At 53.1% G+C, this 18884-nt stretch overlaps 7 protein-coding genes across 7 annotated transcripts; 4 read left to right on the forward strand and 3 right to left on the reverse strand.

Moving 5' to 3' along the window:
- Nucleotides 1-581: 581 nt before the first annotated feature.
- Nucleotides 582-2072, reverse strand: N7498_003422 (uncharacterized protein; the record flags this gene model as incomplete). Its single annotated transcript, XM_058450484.1, has 2 exons — nucleotides 582-1638; nucleotides 1693-2072. The coding sequence occupies 2 exons, from the start codon at nucleotides 2070-2072 to the stop codon at nucleotides 582-584; spliced, it is 1437 nt and encodes a 478-aa protein (XP_058309946.1).
- A 3330-nt stretch (nucleotides 2073-5402) lies between these two features.
- N7498_003423 (class I SAM-dependent methyltransferase) lies at nucleotides 5403-6486 on the reverse strand (the record flags this gene model as incomplete). The annotated part of the gene is made up of 2 exons (XM_058450485.1): nucleotides 5403-6330; nucleotides 6386-6486. The coding sequence occupies 2 exons, from the start codon at nucleotides 6484-6486 to the stop codon at nucleotides 5403-5405; spliced, it is 1029 nt and encodes a 342-aa protein (XP_058309947.1).
- A 382-nt stretch (nucleotides 6487-6868) lies between these two features.
- N7498_003424 (NAD(P)/FAD-dependent oxidoreductase) lies at nucleotides 6869-8376 on the forward strand (the record flags this gene model as incomplete). Its single annotated transcript, XM_058450486.1, has 3 exons — nucleotides 6869-6958; nucleotides 7043-8021; nucleotides 8076-8376. The coding sequence occupies exons 1-3, from the start codon at nucleotides 6910-6912 to the stop codon at nucleotides 8374-8376; spliced, it is 1329 nt and encodes a 442-aa protein (XP_058309948.1). The 5' UTR covers nucleotides 6869-6909.
- A 631-nt stretch (nucleotides 8377-9007) lies between these two features.
- On the reverse strand, nucleotides 9008-9969 carry N7498_003425 (TBP family protein; the record flags this gene model as incomplete). Its single annotated transcript, XM_058450487.1, has 4 exons — nucleotides 9008-9024; nucleotides 9077-9491; nucleotides 9562-9649; nucleotides 9716-9969. The coding sequence occupies 4 exons, from the start codon at nucleotides 9967-9969 to the stop codon at nucleotides 9008-9010; spliced, it is 774 nt and encodes a 257-aa protein (XP_058309949.1).
- Nucleotides 9970-12112: 2143 nt separating this feature from the next.
- Nucleotides 12113-14212, forward strand: N7498_003426 (electron-transferring-flavoprotein dehydrogenase; the record flags this gene model as incomplete). The annotated part of the gene is made up of 3 exons (XM_058450488.1): nucleotides 12113-12407; nucleotides 12470-13988; nucleotides 14048-14212. 3 exons carry the CDS (start codon nucleotides 12113-12115, stop codon nucleotides 14145-14147), a joined length of 1914 nt encoding a protein of 637 aa, XP_058309950.1. The 3' UTR covers nucleotides 14148-14212.
- Nucleotides 14213-14819: 607 nt separating this feature from the next.
- Nucleotides 14820-16525, forward strand: N7498_003427 (uncharacterized protein; the record flags this gene model as incomplete). The annotated part of the gene is made up of 7 exons (XM_058450489.1): nucleotides 14820-14871; nucleotides 15069-15197; nucleotides 15250-15255; nucleotides 15315-15475; nucleotides 15844-15917; nucleotides 15988-16084; nucleotides 16142-16525. The coding sequence occupies 7 exons, from the start codon at nucleotides 14820-14822 to the stop codon at nucleotides 16523-16525; spliced, it is 903 nt and encodes a 300-aa protein (XP_058309951.1).
- A 631-nt stretch (nucleotides 16526-17156) lies between these two features.
- N7498_003428 (dihydroneopterin aldolase) lies at nucleotides 17157-18306 on the forward strand (the record flags this gene model as incomplete). The annotated part of the gene is made up of 2 exons (XM_058450490.1): nucleotides 17157-18002; nucleotides 18053-18306. The coding sequence occupies 2 exons, from the start codon at nucleotides 17157-17159 to the stop codon at nucleotides 18245-18247; spliced, it is 1041 nt and encodes a 346-aa protein (XP_058309952.1). The 3' UTR covers nucleotides 18248-18306.
- Nucleotides 18307-18884: the final 578 nt, after the last annotated feature.

Here is an 18884-nt window from a genome sequence, read left to right on the forward strand (position 1 = left end):
TGGGGGAAAGCGCAACCGGGACGTCAGCTTAGACTACGAATCCATGAAGATCCGAAGAGGATAAGACATTCAGTCACAAGCGAAGAAAGCGAATGGAATGGATAAAAAAGTCCATGGCAAAGTGGCGGGAGATTAATCACAGGGCCGAGATTACTGGCTGGGCCGTTGGCCCTACGGTAGGGCTTAGTCAGGTGTCATGGTTCATGATTTCCATGGTTGAACGAAATTTGAAACGCCATTTGCAATTGTATCAATTCATCAAGTCGCTTTTGTTTGCCCCTGAAATGACCCGGAAATTTCCCATATCTTCCTTCTACCCATCTAGGGCGAGACCGAAATGAAAATCAACAAAAGATGTATATGTACAGGAAGGAATTATCAAAAGAGTAGGGCACGGCGAGGTGAGAGCGTCGGCAACATGTACAGAGGTCAAGAAGTAGAGGGGAAATGGGCAAGGAAGGATAAACGACCATGGTATAGCATTCTAGCCAACCGAGAGTGGAGAGAGAGACAGAAGTGGGAATAATGGAAGCAAGTATGGAGGGGCGCAGACCGGAGCAGAGGAGAAAAGGTACGAAAGTTTAGATTTCGCCAAACATCTCATCGAGCTCATCAACCTCCACGGACTCCGGGTTCTGCAACTCTCTCCAGGAGTCAAAATTGGGCTCGTGGTTCAGGTTGCCGAAGGCACGAGGGCCCAGGGTGAGCTTTTCGTGAGATTCGGTCAGATCAGACATCTTCAGGTCGACGTCCGGAAGACCACTGTTCAACATATCAAGAGATCGCTTCAGAGTTGAGACGGGAGCGGCATCCGGGTCTGTCGGAAGACTGATCTGTGGGACAACCGGAAGAGTAACAGTCCGCCCCTCATCCGTGGCATCGATAACGCTCGTGCCAGACGAGACCGACGATGCAACCGAGGTGAGGGAGGGCGAAGGGGATGTGCCAAAGAGGGTGGCGGCAGCGGCCTCATCCAAGTCCTGGGAACCCTCCGCAGGATTCATGTGTGAGAAGTAATCACTGTACTCTTCTTCCGTCATAGGGGGTGCGGGAGACACAGAGCCATTGTTCACGGAGGAGTCGGCGCTGCTCATATCCTCGTCTATGTTGCTAAGGCTTTCGGAGAGAACGGAAATGGCACGCTCCGATTGGGCTTTTTCCTCCGAGGCACGCTCGCGCACCGCACTGGCGGTCTGAGTAAACTCCTTCTCGTCCCCCTCCAGGGGCGGAGATGCCGCGCGATTAGAATGCATCAGGCGGCTGTGGCTGGAAGAGTCGGGAAACTGGTCCATAGAGGTTCCCCGACCTGCGGGACTATCCAGATCGTCCTCGTTCTGCTCAAAGTCGGGCGAAGACAGGTCCACTTCGGGACTGGGGCTGCGCTCCCGGATCGCGTCTTCCTCGTCCTCGTCGAGACTCGACACACTCGGGGTGATGTGCTTGCCGTCGATGCCCAAAACCAGATCGTCTGATGATTCCGGAATAGGCTGACGAGGGAAGGTCGTCAGATAATAATACACTTTGCGAGGATGAATTAAGACAAGCTCCTTGGCGATAGGGCACGGCGCAAGAGCCGTCCAAGAACGCTTCATATATGCTGCCAGCCGGGAGGAAAGGAGGGCAGCGGGATTGGCGGAACTGATGAGTAGATTAGCATTTGCGCGACACTCGGAATTGGAAAGTAAAACGTACTTGGCGACATTCGCATTTAGGGCAACGAGAACGGCGGCCAATTCCTTGACCAGATGGGGGCGATTCCCAGTCTTCTCCAACTGGTCGATCACAGCGACCACGATATCATCATTAATGCCTTCGGTGTCGATTTTGGGCGCGGCGCGGGCATCCAGAGGCGAGGGAGGCGGGGTGTGCTCGAGAGCCCCGTGTCGACCAGCGCGCACAGCGGACTCCCTGGGCTCGGGCGATAATGAGTGATGCGACCGCTTAACTTTTTTGGATGGCGGATGGTCATCGGTTGAGCCTTTTGAAATGGAGAGAGAGCGGCGCGAAGAGTTAGGGAGATGGATGCCTAGCGAAGGGAGGGAGAGTGATTTGCGACGGGTATTGTAAGGCATAGTGATGATGTCGACAACAAAGAGGTCAAGGTGGGAATCAAAGGAGAGAGAGTAATAATAAAGTATAACCAGAATGGAAAATAATATAACAATACAAAGCTTGGATATGTTTTTTTTGAAAGGGGGGGGAGTAATGGGGAGGATGGAAATCGAAGAGGAAGGGGCGCATATGGGATGCGACGACCTCTTGCTTCGGGGCGAATGACAACGGCCTGAGGAATTTCTCAATTTGTTTTTTTTTATGGCGTAATTACGTTACGGGCATCGGGAATCGATGTGGCGCTGATTGGCTGGGCGGGACTTTCTGCGCTCTCGATTTTTCTTTTACGCCATCTTCGACTGGTCATCCATGGATTCATCCGTTGGGTTTTCCGTTTTGATGGGCCCTTCACCACCACCAGGCACATCTACAGCTATACAGCTATACAGCTGTCCCTATGTCTTCGGCCCACGCCTATATGTGAGGCTACACCGCCGCAGATGCAGGGGGAAAAGGAATCAAACTTTTCCCATTCCAGGCGGTCAGTGGATCCCAAGACGCGCCATGCCCATATTTCATTAGTTGCCTCGCTCCATTCCAACCTCGGCCGTAGTGGCATACCAAGACACTGGGAGGCAAAAAAAAAAAAAAGTAGGTGGAGAACAACCATGTGTTCCATCTCCATTTTGGGTGAAGGCTCCTGTGCCGAGCTCCAGCGGCGGCCATCGGGGCTCCGTACACATCGCCCTGGACTAATCACACATCGGACAAGTGAATAATGCAATCTTCCCATTGGCGTAGGCCATGAAGAACACGCATGTTATCCTATACAGGTACTCCGTACATACTCGACTAGATCTGTTCGGTTGCCGGGTGACCAGTCGCCTGTAAGATGTTGACCGCCTCCGACACCGACATCCAAATATTTACTACAACAATCGTAGATATGATTGACGCATGCAAAAGGTGATCACTGAGTGATCCCCGAGAACCATAGGAAGTCAACCCGAGACTCCCGGACGAAAAACACCGGTTCCCTGAAAAGATCCCTAGCGTCGCCGTTTCACAAGAGACAAGTCCACTTCGGTCCACATCCCAGCCCACTCCGTCCATAGCCAGTGGATCCCCGGCCGAATCCACGGGACGATGTACGGTAATGTAACTTACGCTAGTAAGGGATGCTCGCAGTAGCGTCTCGGGGGGAAAACAGGAGCCTCGCCACTGATGATGCATGAGCTCAGCTATCGACCGCGCTGCACCACCTCCGTACTCCGTACTCCGTACTTACTCCGTACTTATGTAGCTGAGTTTATGGTGTGTCTCAAACCTACGCCCAACTAGACTTTACCGATCAACAGATCTAGATCTCATCGGAGTTGCTGAATATTGGTCTTAAAAGTGATGATGCCATCGCCGGGAGGGCAAACGGGTGTCGATATGATGCCAACCTCCTGTAGCACAGTAGCACCCGAGGCCACAGCGCTGGTATATTCTCCCCCTCCCTCTAATTCGAGGGATGTGGTGGACTGTACATCATAGCCAAGGTTCTGATCTTGGCACTCAGTAAGGGCGCGGGTGCAAGCATTGCAGCAACCTGCAGGTCTCGCCCATGGAACATCATTCAATCAATCTAATACCCGATCTTCACCTCAACCCTGATACTCATCTCCGTTTTCATGACATCGTCCATTTTCGCCAAGGCGAGGGGTCACTTCCCCAGGCAAACGCCTAACCATGGGACCCTAGACTTTCTTTGCCATCAGCCTATTGTTCGAATGCGTCGACCGAAAGGAGTAATCAGATCCGTCGCATTGCAACATCATCAAAGTTCCCACCCATAGTGTAGATACGCGAACTGCGCCCGGCACATACAGTACAGCATGCATCATGCAGCAGCGGACGCACGCTAATATCTCCGCATCTCCACACGGCTAGGATGTGTGCCCCGACCACTCAGCCTTGTGCGCGCTAGCGTCAACCATTTATTCCAAGGCTATCCTATGGCTCTTATACTTTCTGTGAAGTCATACCGAGTCGATCTTGCGACCGTTCCAATAAGAATCTAGTGCTGGGGTGCATTGTAGTGTAGTTGGCCCGATTCCTTCTCCAAACAACCAACATACTTGTTTCGCATAGACACCCACTAGCCACGCACTATGCACAATCATACATCAACATCAAACCCACATCGCAACTGTTTTTTTTTGTTTTGATGCAGTCCTTACATAGCCCATCTGCGACCCCGCATATCATGGCGAAAAGTACTGCCATGGAATTGCCGGGCCAACAGAAACCGGTCGCATCCAAGACATGTAGAAATACCCCTGCAGGGGATCTGCAACATCCATTAATTGGTCTATCGGCGCAAATTGGAAGGGCTTCGTACCGTGCGTGCCGTCGTTTGCGAGCCGTGGCAAGTCATTCAACTGGATATGCTAACATCTCCTCCATCCATTTTTATGAGAGACGGTTAATTGGCTGCGTTTGTGTTTGGCTGGAATACTTGTCTTCAGGGGTTGTGACCCGTAAACAAGTTGTTGGCACCTGTGGACCTGGAGATGGATGGCCCTGAACGGGATCGCCTCAAATTATACGGCTCTCCCCTTTTGGGGGTCCAGAAGTACACTGTTAGGGAAATAAGGTGTCCTCCCCTACAGTACTCCGTACATCGAATCCTAATTTTGAAACAGTTTTTGCGCTCGGTGCTCCTTGTTGTTTCAGAGTAAATAGATGGCCCCTGCACGTATCAAATTGCGATAACGGACGGCGAATGGTAAGGGATTTATGTGGGACTGATATCAATCAACCCAATCAGCATCCAATTTCCATTGACTTGGGGGTTGTCTGCTAACGCTATCGATGTGAATTGGCTGGTGAAAACGGTTTCCTTGGATGTTGTGTTATGCAACTGCGTCTTTGATGGCTTCCATAACCACATATCGAGATCGTCCCCATCCTCTTTGGAAGGGCGTTATCCCGAGTAGATTACTGCCCAGGTGGGCTTGTTGGGTCATTTTCTGGGTGAGGCTAACGGTATTTTGGGTAGCGTTGTTGGTTAGCCGGTCGGGTAGGTAAGGTGCAACCCGCTAGGCCCACGCATCCAGACCCTTCGATATGGACAAGTACTATCATGAACACCTGCAAGAATGGCATGGCGAATAGAGGAATCGGTTTATTTAACTGTGACTCAATCTTGAACTGCAGGTACATGGTATTGAATATCAAGTCATTTGGTCCATTCTACAATATTTATACAGTCCTCGGATATATACAATCAAAGCTTCAACACCAAGCACACCTTTGGCATCACAACAACCTTAAACAACCCCTTCAAACAAAACCAGGCAGAATCAGTTCTGCCTCGGCTTCAAAACATACCGCCAAGTCGTCCCAAGATGCCACCTCTTCTCCTCCACAATCTCCAACCCACTCTCTCGGACAATAGCCCCGATATCACGATTCCACCAGCACCCATGCCGGTCCGCATGCGTCGGAGCCAGGTTGTCCAGAATACGATTCAGCCAATCGTAGTGCGACCGTCCATGCTCCAACAACAAGATGCGCCCACGTTTCGGCTCCGTAATCTCACCCAAATGGCGCAACGTGCCCACAGGATCCGGCATCGAACATAGACCCATCGTCTGCACGATAGTATCATAGTACTCGCCCTCCTTCGACCCAGTAGACCCTCTCAACCCCTTCAACTCAACGGACACGCTCCCAGCATCCTGCGCACGGAATGCCACCCGCTTAAAATCCGGCCTGAGCGCCTCGAACTTCTCCTTCGTGATAGCCACCATCTGCGGACTAAGATCCACAAACGTCAAACTGCGACATCCAATAACCCCCAGTCGATCCGTGCTGTCGAGACCTCGTCGCTCGCCCAGATCGTAGTACTCCAAGTTCCGCCCCGTACCACAGCTAACCTCGAGGACATCGCCGCGCGCCATACGAACGAGATCAGCACGTTTGGAGCCCAAGCGCATAGCCTTTTCAGAGAGCTCGACATCTGCATCGAACGTCGGTGCGGTGGTATTGTACCGGTCTGACACGTCTGTCGGCAGGTCCAGCGCTTGTCCTTTGGATACCTGGCGCTGGTAAGACGCGTACAAGTAGCCGCAGTATGTGCTTATTGTCAGGGCTGAGATGCCCAGGAAGGTTAGTACGCGTGGTGGAATGCCGCCGTTGGGTTTGGACTGGGCTTCTTTGGCTTCGAAGCGTTCTTGGAAGCGCTTGAGCTCTGGGTTAAATTGCTTGCGCGTTGGTGGTGGTTTGGTACTGTAGGGTTGGTCAATGTTTGGAATGTTACACTTCAGAGCAAAATTGGACATACGTTGGTTTCTTTGGCCGAGGTGCTTTGCTTTGCACGCCTCTGGAGGGGATCGTAGGCGTGACGGCCCTCAAGGAGGCTCTTCCTAATCGGGTTGTGTTCATCGCGGCGATGCACTGACAGGCAACCTTCAGGGTGACCTGTTGGAAGAGTGTTTCAGAACAGTAGAAAAGTGATAGATTCGGATGGTGGATTGACTGTCTCCCGCTATCCCGATGTCGACAGTACGGGTGCGAGATGGCGACTGAAAATTTCGGGCGCGCGTTGAAAGGCGGGAGAAGTACGAGAAAGCGGCTCAAGGGGTCTCAATCTTGCACCCGTTCCCTGTATAGTGCCCTTGGTCTCTTATCTAGCCAAGCTGAGTGAGGCCCAGTGCCGACTAGCTCGGGATAAAATGGAGAATGGTCGGGTCCGGAGCCGAGTCTGACAAACTGCCGTTATCAGGAACTATCAAACCATTCCCTCGGCCACTCTATCAGAATCACGCCACACTCTCAAGCATACATAAAAATATCCCCTCAATCGCAATGGCGCTGCCTCCAAAGATCTTGATCGTGGGAGGAGGAGTCTTCGGCCGTAAGTAATTATACACGCGAGAGGCGCACACAATTCAACCCCGGATCCCCACGCCGATTGCCGCTCTCATCTAACATTTTCCAGTATCCACGGCACAATCGCTGAGCAAGAGGCACCCGGACTCGCAGATCACGTTGGTCGAGGCATCACCCACCATTCCGAACCCGCATGGTTCGTCTGTGGACACATCGCGCATTGTGCGTGCAGATTATGCGAATGCTGCATACGCCAGGCTAGCCGATACGGCGATTCAGCGCTGGCGAACTACGGAATGGGGTCGTGAGGGCCGCTACACGCAGAATGGTCTGCTGCTCGTGTACCCCGAAAACAGTGCCAGCGCTAAAGAGTATGCGCGCAAGAGCTATGCCAATGTGCGTCGCATCGAGGGCGATAATGTCATCCTTCTCCCGACTAAAGAGGATGTTCTCCGTGTCGTCCCGCTGTATGGCGAGACGTTCGATGTGGCTGGTGGGTATGTGAACTGGGGCTCTGGCTGGTCGGATGCTGCAGCTACTGTGCACTTTGCGAAGGAGCAGCTTGATCGCGAGGGAAAGGTCACTTTCCGCACGGGTGATGTTGAGCGTGTCTTGTACGACACATCTGGTGCTAAACCGCGGGCTACCGGTGTTGCCCTGGCAGATGGTACCACCATCACGGCCGACCTGGTCGTCCTCGCTACAGGTGCATGGTCATCCAAGCTTGTTGATCTGCGCGGAAAAGCCGTCGCAACTGGCCAGGCGATCGCTTACATCCGCATCTCAGACGCCGAGCAGCGCGAGCTCGAAAATCTGCCGACTATCCTGAACTTTGCCACGGGCATCTTCATCATCCCGCCGCGGGACAACCTGCTCAAGATTGCGCGCCATGCGTATGGGTACCGCAACCCGAGATCTATTCCTGTACCTGGTGCGGCTGGAGAGACGATGCAGGTTAGTCTTCCTGAGCCGGGGGCGCCAGTGCCGCTGGAAGGAGAGGAGGCATTCCGGGTAGCGTTGAAGCAGCTGCTGCCGCGGTTTATGGACCGTCCATTTGCTGGTACGAGGATTTGTTGGTATACCGATACGTAAGTTTGGACCTTCTTTGTGAAGTGTATTGATTGCTGATCTTGAATGAACAGGCCTAATGGTGACTTTATTGTTTCATACCACCCCGCTTACGACGGGCTCTTCCTTGCCACGGGTGGTAGTGGACACGCGTACAAGTTCTTCCCTGTTATTGGAGACAAGGTCGTCGATGCTATGGAGGGCTCGCTTGACCCGGAATTGCAGAAGATGTGGGCTTGGACTGAGGTTACCACGCCTGCAGCGAATGTCGATGATCTGTTTGATGGAGATGGAAGCCGATCTGGGGACAGGAACCCCATTTTGAAAGATGAGTTGGCAAAGACCAGGAGGGGTGACAGAGCCAGTGTACTATAAGTAGTTGACGAATAGATGTCTAAATGGGCATTGTACATACTTGCATAGGCCTCGAAACATTCGGACTGAGTCTGAACCTAGGTACATCCAACATTTGAACACCACATGGACATATAAGGGCGGAGATGAAAGCCTACAAAAAATACATTACAAATTTTACTTGGAACAGACTTCTTTTTTTGTTGGATTTCCATTGATATTGTTAACGGAAACACCACGGCAGAAAGCCGTTCAATCCCCCAGTCATCCACCTGGGCATAAGCAATGACGGAATCTAGAGGCCCAGCAGAAATTTTTTTGGCCGGCGACAGGTTGCCCCATCAACGGAAATGAAAGCACAGAAAAAAGATTAAGAGGCAGTGTTTCGACCAGCGCACGGGACCGCCTCACTGCGGTGTGCAGCAATCTTCTAAATCGTAACAGTCGAAAAATGAGAAACAGACCGAGGATCACCAAATCGCTATAACGCCGAACGATGCTGTGCATAAAGAATCGTGAAAATAGAAAGAGCGAACACAGGAGTAACAGATGCGTGAGCATACTGCCATACCCATGGCAACGGTGAAGAAAAGGCAGCGTGTGTTAATACAGGTTTGAATGCGAAAGCAAGTGGTGATCTTCCTGCGGAAATTTAGACCTTGCGGAAATCTGGGATTGGTTAGCACGTATATTGAGCGTGATGGAAACAAGTGTCACTTACCAGACAGCACAGGATAGATCAGCTCGAAAGCCTGGTAAATCTCCTCACGCACTTTGGCGCCAGTCAAGACGATCTTACCGCTGACGAAGATCAGGAGCACAATCTTGGGCTTCATCATACGGTAGATCAGACCGGGGAAGAGTTCGGGCTCGTAGGAGCTGAAGTTGTGGTGGCGAGAAGCCAAACCCTCCAGACGGATGGGGAATTTGATATCGCAGGAGCCGACGATGTTCTGGATCTTGAAATCCGTGAACTTGGCGTTAAAGCCGAGCTTCTGGATGATACGGGCGTACTTGCGGGATGCAAGCTTGGAGTCATCCTCTGACTTGGCACCGGTAACGACCATCTTGCCAGAGGCGAAGATCAGAGCGGTGGTCTTGGGCTCACGGATACGCATGATGACGGCGGCAAAACGCTATTAAGGTAGAAAAGTTCAGCCACACTGTCCCCTGGTTTGCCACGGCTCAGGGAGGTGTGGAATATACCTTTGGATTGTACTCTGCATTGCGTGCGTGCAGGGCAATGGTCTTCAGATCCAAGCGGCAGTCAAGGTTGACGGTGGCCACGATGTTTCTTGAGGACGGTAAAGTTCAGTATTTCTGTCTTACGAGAAACCCAGAACAAAAGAGGTATACTCACTGCAAAGTCGGCACAATGCCGCTGCTTCCCGAAGTAGCACCAGGAGTCGCAGCTGGAGTGGCGGGGGTCACCCCATTGCCATTAGTGGCATTTCCTCCAACCTGCTGACCGTTCATACCCTGAGCCTCTTTCACAGAGGAAGGCGGGGTCAGGTCCCCGGCTCCACCAGGGAAGGAGAGCGATGAGGGCGAAGTGAAGGCACGCGCCTGCTCCGCGGTCTTCGGGTGGGTGGTGAGGGTGTTCATGTGCTCCATGATGAACGTCAGGATCCACAAACGCGATCGGGTTGATGCGATGGAGATGAAGGAACCAATAACAACTATGGAGGAAGAGGGACGAGTCAGTGAGATGTTGACGAGGGAAGAAGTGAAAGACGTCGATGACGACCGCCTATAGGAGGCGGTCAGGAGTGGCAGAATCCCGAGATGGTAAAGGAGTGCAGCAGAAAAGCTTACCTAGTTGTAGTGGGAGATGGACAAGTCAATGTATCCCCCCAAGGCAACTGCTGCTCGACCCAGATGATGGTGAAGGTGACACGAATCTCAGATCACTGATCCTCTTGATTCGAAGAGGGTTGGAAAGAAAAGCACACTAAAGTGTTTTCAGGAGGACAGATCGCCGAGGAGATTAAAATGGCAGACACGCGAGAGACTTTTTTTTTTGTTCGCTCTTTTTTTTTCCTCTGCTTTTTTTCAATTGGATTTTGTGTTCTATCTGCAGAGCGATCTGAAGGAGAGTGGTGAAGCGAGTACCTGGGAGTCGCAGGACAAGCTTCCTTAGGTAAGCCCGTAGGAAAACCGAGATGAAATATTTTTTTTCCTTTTTTCGATAGAAAAAAGGCTTCCCGATGAGGAGATCTTTCAGATAAGAAAAGATCTGATTAGTAGAGAAAAGGGAGTAGGGGGGAGGGGCGGGAAGTATAGAACTCCAGATAGCGGATGCCAAGACCGAGACAGGAATCCCAGGAGCGACGCGGGAGTGGGAGGCAGGGCCCTTATATAGTGCTGACTCACTGCCCGCGTCAGGGGAGGCTGGCCCCATGGTGGCGGTAAAAGCAGCGACGGTCGGCCTCCCTTCAACCACGGCTGCCTCTCCACCGGTGGGCCGCTAGCGGCTCTGGAAGATATCTGAACACCAATGAAGTGGCTGGTTTCCAGTACATGTCTGCTATTGGTGAATACCTGTATCCACCTGGCTCAATACTGGCCCCTGAATGGCTCACCCGCCCTTGCTTTTATCCTCCGCCGCGCCGCCGTATCAACCACTCAGCGTCCATGAAACGGGGCTGCTGCAACCGATAGTCGGACCCGTCCAATCCTGTTCACCGCGGCCCAATCACTGCGCATCGATATCCTCGGCCGCTCCCTGTACGACGCGCTACCCTCTCGCCGCTTTAGCGGATGGCAACTGAACAAAAATTGTCAGCGCTTCCCTCTTCCTTCCTGCAACAAAGGGTGCTGGAAGCGCCGGATGTGCCTCCCAAGTGTTTCATCGCCTACTCGCCACTCGTTGTTGACGCGAAAACTCCAAATACCTTCCGTCGGCTTCCCCCAACTCAGAAGGGTGTCAGCGCCGTCATTCCTGCCGTTGAGGACAGGTGGCCGTTCAGGACTGCAAGTTGGACCGGTCGAATCTTGCGGATCTGTAATCCACCGCTCGCCAAGCCCTAATGAGTCGCTGATCTGTCACCGTCTACTAACCCGCGGTTCTGTTATTATTACATCTGGACATTTTCCATTCCGGTATGCTGAATACCATACCCAGCACCTCACCCGTCACATTCCTGCAAACCGACGGTTATCAGAGTAATCACAGTTATCGTAATAACCACGAGGCACCGGTACTGGTACTGGTCCAATCCAGACCCCGCGGTGTGACAGTAAATTAAGCTTGATTCTTGACACTCGAGAACCTGCATCGAGTCGTCCACTTCCGTCACATTTGACCTTTCGATGATGTCAAAGATGTTTTCGGTGCATGTGACTGGTCCACGTGATGATTACGTTGGCTCCGTCGACACAGTAGCTACAGACTCTAGAGTGTATATATGATCCGTACAGGTAAAATATTCCTGAGGATATCAACTGGACTCATCCGGGTGTATTCGAGCATTTCACCCAAAGATTCCCATTGACACGCTCTCGGTGAAGCGGAAAAACAAGCTACGTCGACCGGATTGACAACGTACCCGATTTCATTGGCCCGCGACCGGCGATGGGCCTCGGGTAGGCGCTTTTCGGCGATTTTGGCTCACCAGCTTCGGGCGCCGTTCCGACTTCAACTCGGCTATTCAAGGACTCCATCCTCTCCGCTCCCCGTGCGATTCTAAGCGGACATGTTCATGCGCGCTCAGTAGTACTTTTGCCGTTTTACTAACAACCTCCTTTTACATCGGCGATGGCATCCAAAGGTGCCGTTCTGCCTCTGCTGAGGCGCGAAATGCGCTCGGCCTCTCGATTCTCACGAACTACCCCCTCGATCTCCTCCCTCGTCTCTTCTGCTCGCAGCCCCGCCAGTCCCTTTTCGTCTTCCGGGAGACGTTTGGCCTGCCAAACGGTGCCCTTCACTCCGCTGCAAACCCGGGCGTTCTCGCAATCGGTATCACGGCGCTTTACCGATGAAAATGGCAACTTCGACCCGCGGTCAATTGACCGTGAATCCGACGAGGTGGATGTCTGTATCGTGGGTGGTGGTATGTGTTACACCGCAATACTGACCCTGGAGCCCGATCTAATTGAGCTCTGATAACCATAGGTCCCGCTGGTCTCGCCGCCGCAATTCGATTGAAGCAGCTTGCAAACGAAGCCGGGAATGAGGAATTCCGAGTCGTTTTGCTAGAAAAGGCTGGCGAGCTGGGTGCGCACATTGTCTCCGGCAACGTCCTCCAACCGACCTCCATGAACGAGCTGTTTCCCGACTGGCTCGACGAAGATAACCCTTCCCGCTTCGAGGGTGCTACCCCTGTCACGGGCGATAAGATGCGGTTCCTGACCAAGAACTCATCGTACCCTCTTCCCGCCCCGCCGCAGATGAACAATCATGGAAATTACATCATCAGTTTGAACGAGTTGACCAAGTGGCTCGGTGAGCGCGCGGAGGAACTAGGAGTGGAAGTGTATCCCGGATTTGCTGCCAGCGAGATTGTCTACACTCACGATGGATCAGTAAAGGGTGTTGCGACCAATGACCTTGGACTGAGCCGGGATGGCAAGGCCAAGGATACGTTCGAGCGCGGAATGGAGTTCCACGCCCGCGTCACCCTTCTCGGAGAGGGCTGCCACGGAAGCTTGACGAAGCAGGTGATTAAGAAGTATGACTTGCGACGGGACAGCCAGCCTCAGACCTACGGACTGGGAATTAAGGAAATCTGGGAAATCCAGCCGGAGAAGTTCCGTTCGGGTGAGGTCACCCACTCGATGGGATATCCGCTCCCCAGGGATACCTACGGTGGTGCTTGGATGTACCACTTTGGCGACAACATGGTCAGCATTGGTTTGGTGGTGGGATTGGATTACCCGAACCCCTGGCTCTCGCCGTACGGGGAGTTCCAGAAAATGAAGCACCACCCCCTGTTCAAAGAAGTCTTGGAGGGTGGCAAGTGCATCTCGTACGGTGCGCGTGCACTGAACGAGGGTGGTTTCCAGTCCATTCCCAAGTGCGCGTTCCCAGGCGGTGCCCTGATTGGTGACACTGCTGGGTTCTTGAACGTGCCCAAAATCAAGGGTACGCACACTGCGATGAAGTCCGGTATGTTGGCAGCCGAGGCTACCTTCTCTGCGCTGCAAAGCACAAGCGAAGGCACCGTCTTCCTTTTCGACTATGAAAAGGCCCTCCGGGAATCGTACATTTGGAAGGAGCTGCGCGAGGTGCGCAACATGCGGCCTTCCTTCAATACCCCTCTGGGCTTCTTCGGTGGATTGATGTACTCCGGATTGGAGGCCTACATTCTCCGTGGCCGTGTGCCATGGACACTTAAGCACCACGGCACGGATGCCGCCGCCACCAAACCTGCATCTCAGTGCAACAAGATCGAATATCCCAAACCCGACGGCGAGATCAGCTTCGACATCTTAACCAGCGTGAGCCGAACCGGCACCAACCACGAGGAGGACCAGCCCGTGCATCTGCAGGTGGAGGATTGGGACAAGCACAAGGACCTGGCGTGGCCGGTCTACAAGGGTGTGGAGAATCGGTTCTGCCCGGCCGGAGTGTACGAATACGTGGAAGACCCGAGCAAGACGCACGGGGTGCGGTTCCAGATCAACGCGCAGAAGTAAGTCATCGCCCCCTGACACCGATGTCGGTCGTGAACAGTACTAACGAGCCATGTAGCTGCATCCATTGCAAGACGTGTGACATCAAGGTGCCCACTCAGGATATCAACTGGCAAACCCCTCAGGGTGGAGAGGGCCCCAAGTACATCATGACATGAGCTAACTTCAGTATGCTCTGGAGTTGTGGAATTAAATATAGCCCTGTATTGTATATATCGAATACCAAAAAGCAGGTGATTTCTTTTTTATTTTTCAGCTAGTACAGGAAGCTAGCCTGAGGTCAAAAGTACGTGGCAAAAATGGGTCGCCCCGTCGGGGTCAGCGGACAGAACCGTGGAATGGAAGGTGGAGGTCCACCAGGCGATCTACTTACTTTACTACAAGGTCTTTTATAGTTGTGGTACAGGTGCACTACTCGGTATTTCACAGGGCTTGCGCCTACCTAAACAATAAAATCAAAATCCAAAGCAACTTGTACTCAGTACAGCCCATTGGTGGGGAGCGCGTGGATCAAATAGCCAAAAAAAAGTGAGGCGGCCTGTGTTACCTGTCGCGCCCTCCACCGCCATGTCTTCTTTTTTTCCCCTTCCCCCCTCTTTTCTCCTTTCTGCCCTCTTGCATCCTGCCTCTCTTTCATCTTTCCCCGAGGAGTGTGTGCCCAATATCCTATCCAGCCCAACCCTTTTTCTCGTTTGGGGGGAATAGGTTAGCTTCCGGAGTCACCGCCATCTTCCCTTAGCCACACGGCTTTTCCGCTCGCCGCTGGAACTCTCTTTGGCCACTTTTCTAGTACCTGCCGGATCCATCTCTTAGTGGCCTGACTTCCCACCATGACGGAGGTGTCATCGACCCGTCTCTATCTCGGGAACCTTCCCCGCAATGGTATGCTGGCAACCCACACCCTCTTCCCTCAAAACATCACCGGTTGGATCTTGTCTATGGATTCTCTCAGTCCCCGCTTGCAGGCGCCCCCGGCCCACTTCCCTGGCAGCGTTCCACCCATGCAGCACATAGAGCAGTCCCGTGGACCTTCAACACTTGAACAGCCCGCTGACATGATCTGATCAAATGATTTGCAGTCACTAAACCGGATATCGAGGAACATTTCAGCACCCATGGCTCTGGTAAGATTACCGAAATCAAGCTAATGAACGGCTTCGGTTTTATCGAATATGAGGATGCCATGGATGCCCGTGATGTCGTGCCCGGTAAGCCCCCGTGAACACCCGCTGTTTATCAATCTGCTAACAACTCTTGCAGCCTTTCGTATGTTCATAACTTTAGCTGGACCAATAAAAATGACCCATTAACTAAGCCTCCGACAGACGGTAGTGACTTCAAGGGTGAGCGGTTGACCGTGCAGTTCGCTCGTGGTCCTCGGCGCAAGGAGAACTTCCCCGGCCCTACGGACCGTCCCACTGCTCCTCGCCCTCGCCGTACCATGTTCCGGATGCAGATATCCGGTCTTCCAGAAACAAGTTGGCAGGTTAGCAGTTCCAGCCCATGCCCATTCCCCCTTGGATATCCGGACCTCATTGCCCTCTGGCCACTTTGCTCGAACATATGCCTTCCAGTCTGTGCTCCTCTGCTGGGTCGTGGAACTTGATTCCTGGAACCAAGGACCGTTTACCGTTCTAGGCTTTGGAGGCATTCATGTCTTGCTCCGAGGACCTGGCAGGGCGAAACTCGGGTTTCACCTGGACTGGAAGAATAGTGCATCCTGGTCACTCCGGATATCAATCACCATATTGTCACTCTTTGCCCGGACGTAGATCTTTTGCTGCCCACTTTCCACTTGGACCTGCCGGATATTCCTCTTTCTGGACCTGGACTCACCACTTGTTCTTTTTATAGGACCTCAAAGACTTTGCCCGCCAGTCTGGACTGGATGTTGTCTACTCGGAAACTGGCCGTGAACAAGGAAAAGGGTGGGTTACCATTGCATCTTGAGCATGCTCCCATATTCGTGTGTTCGTCCCCCCATTGACAAGGAAAAAGGTTTGTTGAATTTGAAACCGCCAACGACCTGAAAACTGCCGTGGAGAAGCTGGACCAGCGCGAATTCAAAGGCTCACGCGTGACATGCGTTGCGGATGTAAGGGAGCAGCCCGACCAGGAACCCGCAAATGGATCCCCATCTGATACCCCCCAGATCCAACCCTTCGAAGAGCGTCCCCACCGTGACCCATATCGGTCTCGCTCCCCTCGCCGGCCCTACCCTCCCGTGGATGAATACGACAGAAGGTTCCCCGGGCCCCGTGGATACAGTCCCCGGGATCATTACCGTGAACGGTCGCCCATCCCCATCCGCCGAGACTACTATGAACGTGATGGATACGGACGTCGCACTCCCCCGCGTCCTCGCATAGAAGACTACCCGCCTCCGCGTCGTCCTTACGAGGACCCCTATGATGCCCGGGTTCCGCCTCCTCCGCGCCACTATGATGACCCCTATCTGGCGGGGCGGCCCTACGGTCGACCTCGCACGCCGCCGCGAGCTGACTACGTTGCGTATGATCGCCCCCGCTACTGGTAGATGGCGGCCCGTCTCCATTTCTGTTTTCCATTCCTTGGATTTTTACTGCAGATAATTTTTCACCTCCCTAATACCCGCTACGTATCGTATTGAGCTTTATGGTGCCGATTTTATTTTCCATCTGCCGTTGTTCTGAGCGTTTTCTCCTGCCTGGGACCTTTCCCTCGGACTGGACTTCATTTCTTCTGGTCTAGGTTCCAGCCCTCGTCCCTTGGGCTGGTACTATTGTGTCTGCAACGACCATCTTTGATTCCTTTTCTTTTCTATCGATGGGTGTTTTGCTTTGTTCTTCAGCTGGTTTCAGTGGTCTGCACAGGTTACGAGGACAACGGATGGAGTGGCAATTTTGTGGTTGTGGATCTATCTGTTTCTTCAACGACAGTCTTGACATAGGATTCAGGAGTGATGAATACAGTCTTCCGTTCTATTTTAGTATCCAGGGACCAAATTGTTAGATGGGTAGGTAGTACAACGCTGCCCATGTCAAATAAGCTGCCTGCGGACGTTGCCGGCCCTGATCTGCAGCTGCCCCGCCCAAAACCCTTCCCGAGCTTCCCTCCCCGCCCTTCATCTGCACTGCGCTACCTTGCAATTGGAAGCCTGACAACCGGCTTCGCAGTATACAGACGCAATGTCCAGCTCACGCTCCGTCATTTATATCCCTTCCGTCCCAGATGTTCTCGACAGCGTCCGTCTCCGCGACATCGAGCTTCCTCTCCCTGCAGCCCCGGACGCATGGCACCGCCCGGACAAAGCACAGCCGTGCATCGCAAGTCTAAAACTATCCTACTCATCCGCCATTGCTTCCGCCGCTCAGGATGAGGTCTCGCTCTCTTTGGACTACGGCAAGCTTTTCCGGCGACTCGAGGCCGATATCCGCAACATGGCGGACCCCAGTACTTCATCTGAGCATCCACACCACCGAATGATTAGCTTGGAGGGCACGCAGCGTGAGGATATGAGGGTCAGTGCCGTAGGTCAGGACCCCCGAGTTACGGCAGGGATCGTCGCGAATTGTGGGCTCGGATTGCTGGATGAGACCGCGGCTGGTGTGCAGCGGATGGAGCATGTTCAGCAGAGCCCGTGGAATAGCTTCTCGGGTGCTGGTGAACTACCTGCTAAGGCTGAATATCCACTTGGTAGTGAATACGGCCAGTGCGAGGTGTGGCTACACATGCCTAAGGCATTGCTGCGCGCAGAAGAGGGACTCATGTACCGCAGCGTCACGGCGTGGGGATACAAGCGAAGACCGGAGCGAGGAGAGGCAGTCGATCCGTCTTCACGGGCTCTAGTTGTCTTGGAGGAGGAGTTTCGCATTGAGGGAATCCGCTCTTACTGCGTTTTGGGTGTGAACCCGCACGAGCGTATCGAGAAGCAGGCCGTGATAACTTCTCTCGTGTTCGAAGGTCCTGGACAGAAAGCGTGGGGATCAACTTTCCTCGATACTTATCAGGCCATGACGAGAGCTGTGGCAGAAGTACGTCTATTTTGACTACCATTTGAAACAGGTGCTAACAGTGTGTATAGAAAGTTGACGAGACTACCTTCCAGAGTGTCGAGGCGCTAGCAACCTTCGTGGCTCGCATTGTGACGATGGACTTTGGCAACGAGAAAGTTACCGCTAGAGTCGAGAAGCCCAGCGCCTTGGCATTCGTGCAGCGATCTGGCGTGGAGATCACTCGATCCCAGGCATTCTTCCAGAAGCATGAAGCGGCGCGGTGATGCCGGGGGCACGGACCGGAGGCATGCAGGGCCCTGCAGGAGACAGGTTGACTTTGAATCGCGTAGACAATGCGAGGCAGAATGTAACAATACCCTTGAATATAATGCCGACTAGATGAGAAGAGGGATTTGTTAGCAAATCGGAGCGAATCCAATGCACAATGCACTTCACGTGAATGCCGGAAGGGGTTTAGTGCGAACTCCCCGGATTTGCCAAAGCTGATTTTATTTTCAGCTTTGGCTCCTTTGGCTTTCAACCTTTCCTCATATCTTCCTGGAGGATCTGCCAGCAACTTACTCTCAAGCTCCCAGCTCGATTCATTTGCCACTTCTCTATGTGCCTATCTGCGCCACCCCTTTCGCTCTCGACCCTTCTGACCAGCGATCTGGCCCACCTGAACCCAATTCCTCAGACTTCATACCTGCCTCGCGTGTCTCCCGATCCTATCGAAGTGACCGAATATCCTTTCTTGGCCCCATCCGCCTTGGCCTTCGACTTCGCGGTTAGCGAAGTGATTTGGCTAGGGGTCCCGGGTCCGTCCTGAAGAAGGGCGGACGGTAAAACTACTCGAGAGATCCAATCTGGTCTAATACGACCAAGACGACGAGACAGAGCTGTTCTTCTTCCAAGTTGAGG

Source organism: Penicillium cinerascens (assembly GCF_028974065.1).
Source record: "Penicillium cinerascens strain IBT 15544 chromosome Unknown contig_24_segment0_segment0, whole genome shotgun sequence".
In the NCBI taxonomy this organism is placed as follows: Eukaryota; Fungi; Ascomycota; class Eurotiomycetes; order Eurotiales; family Aspergillaceae; genus Penicillium; species Penicillium cinerascens.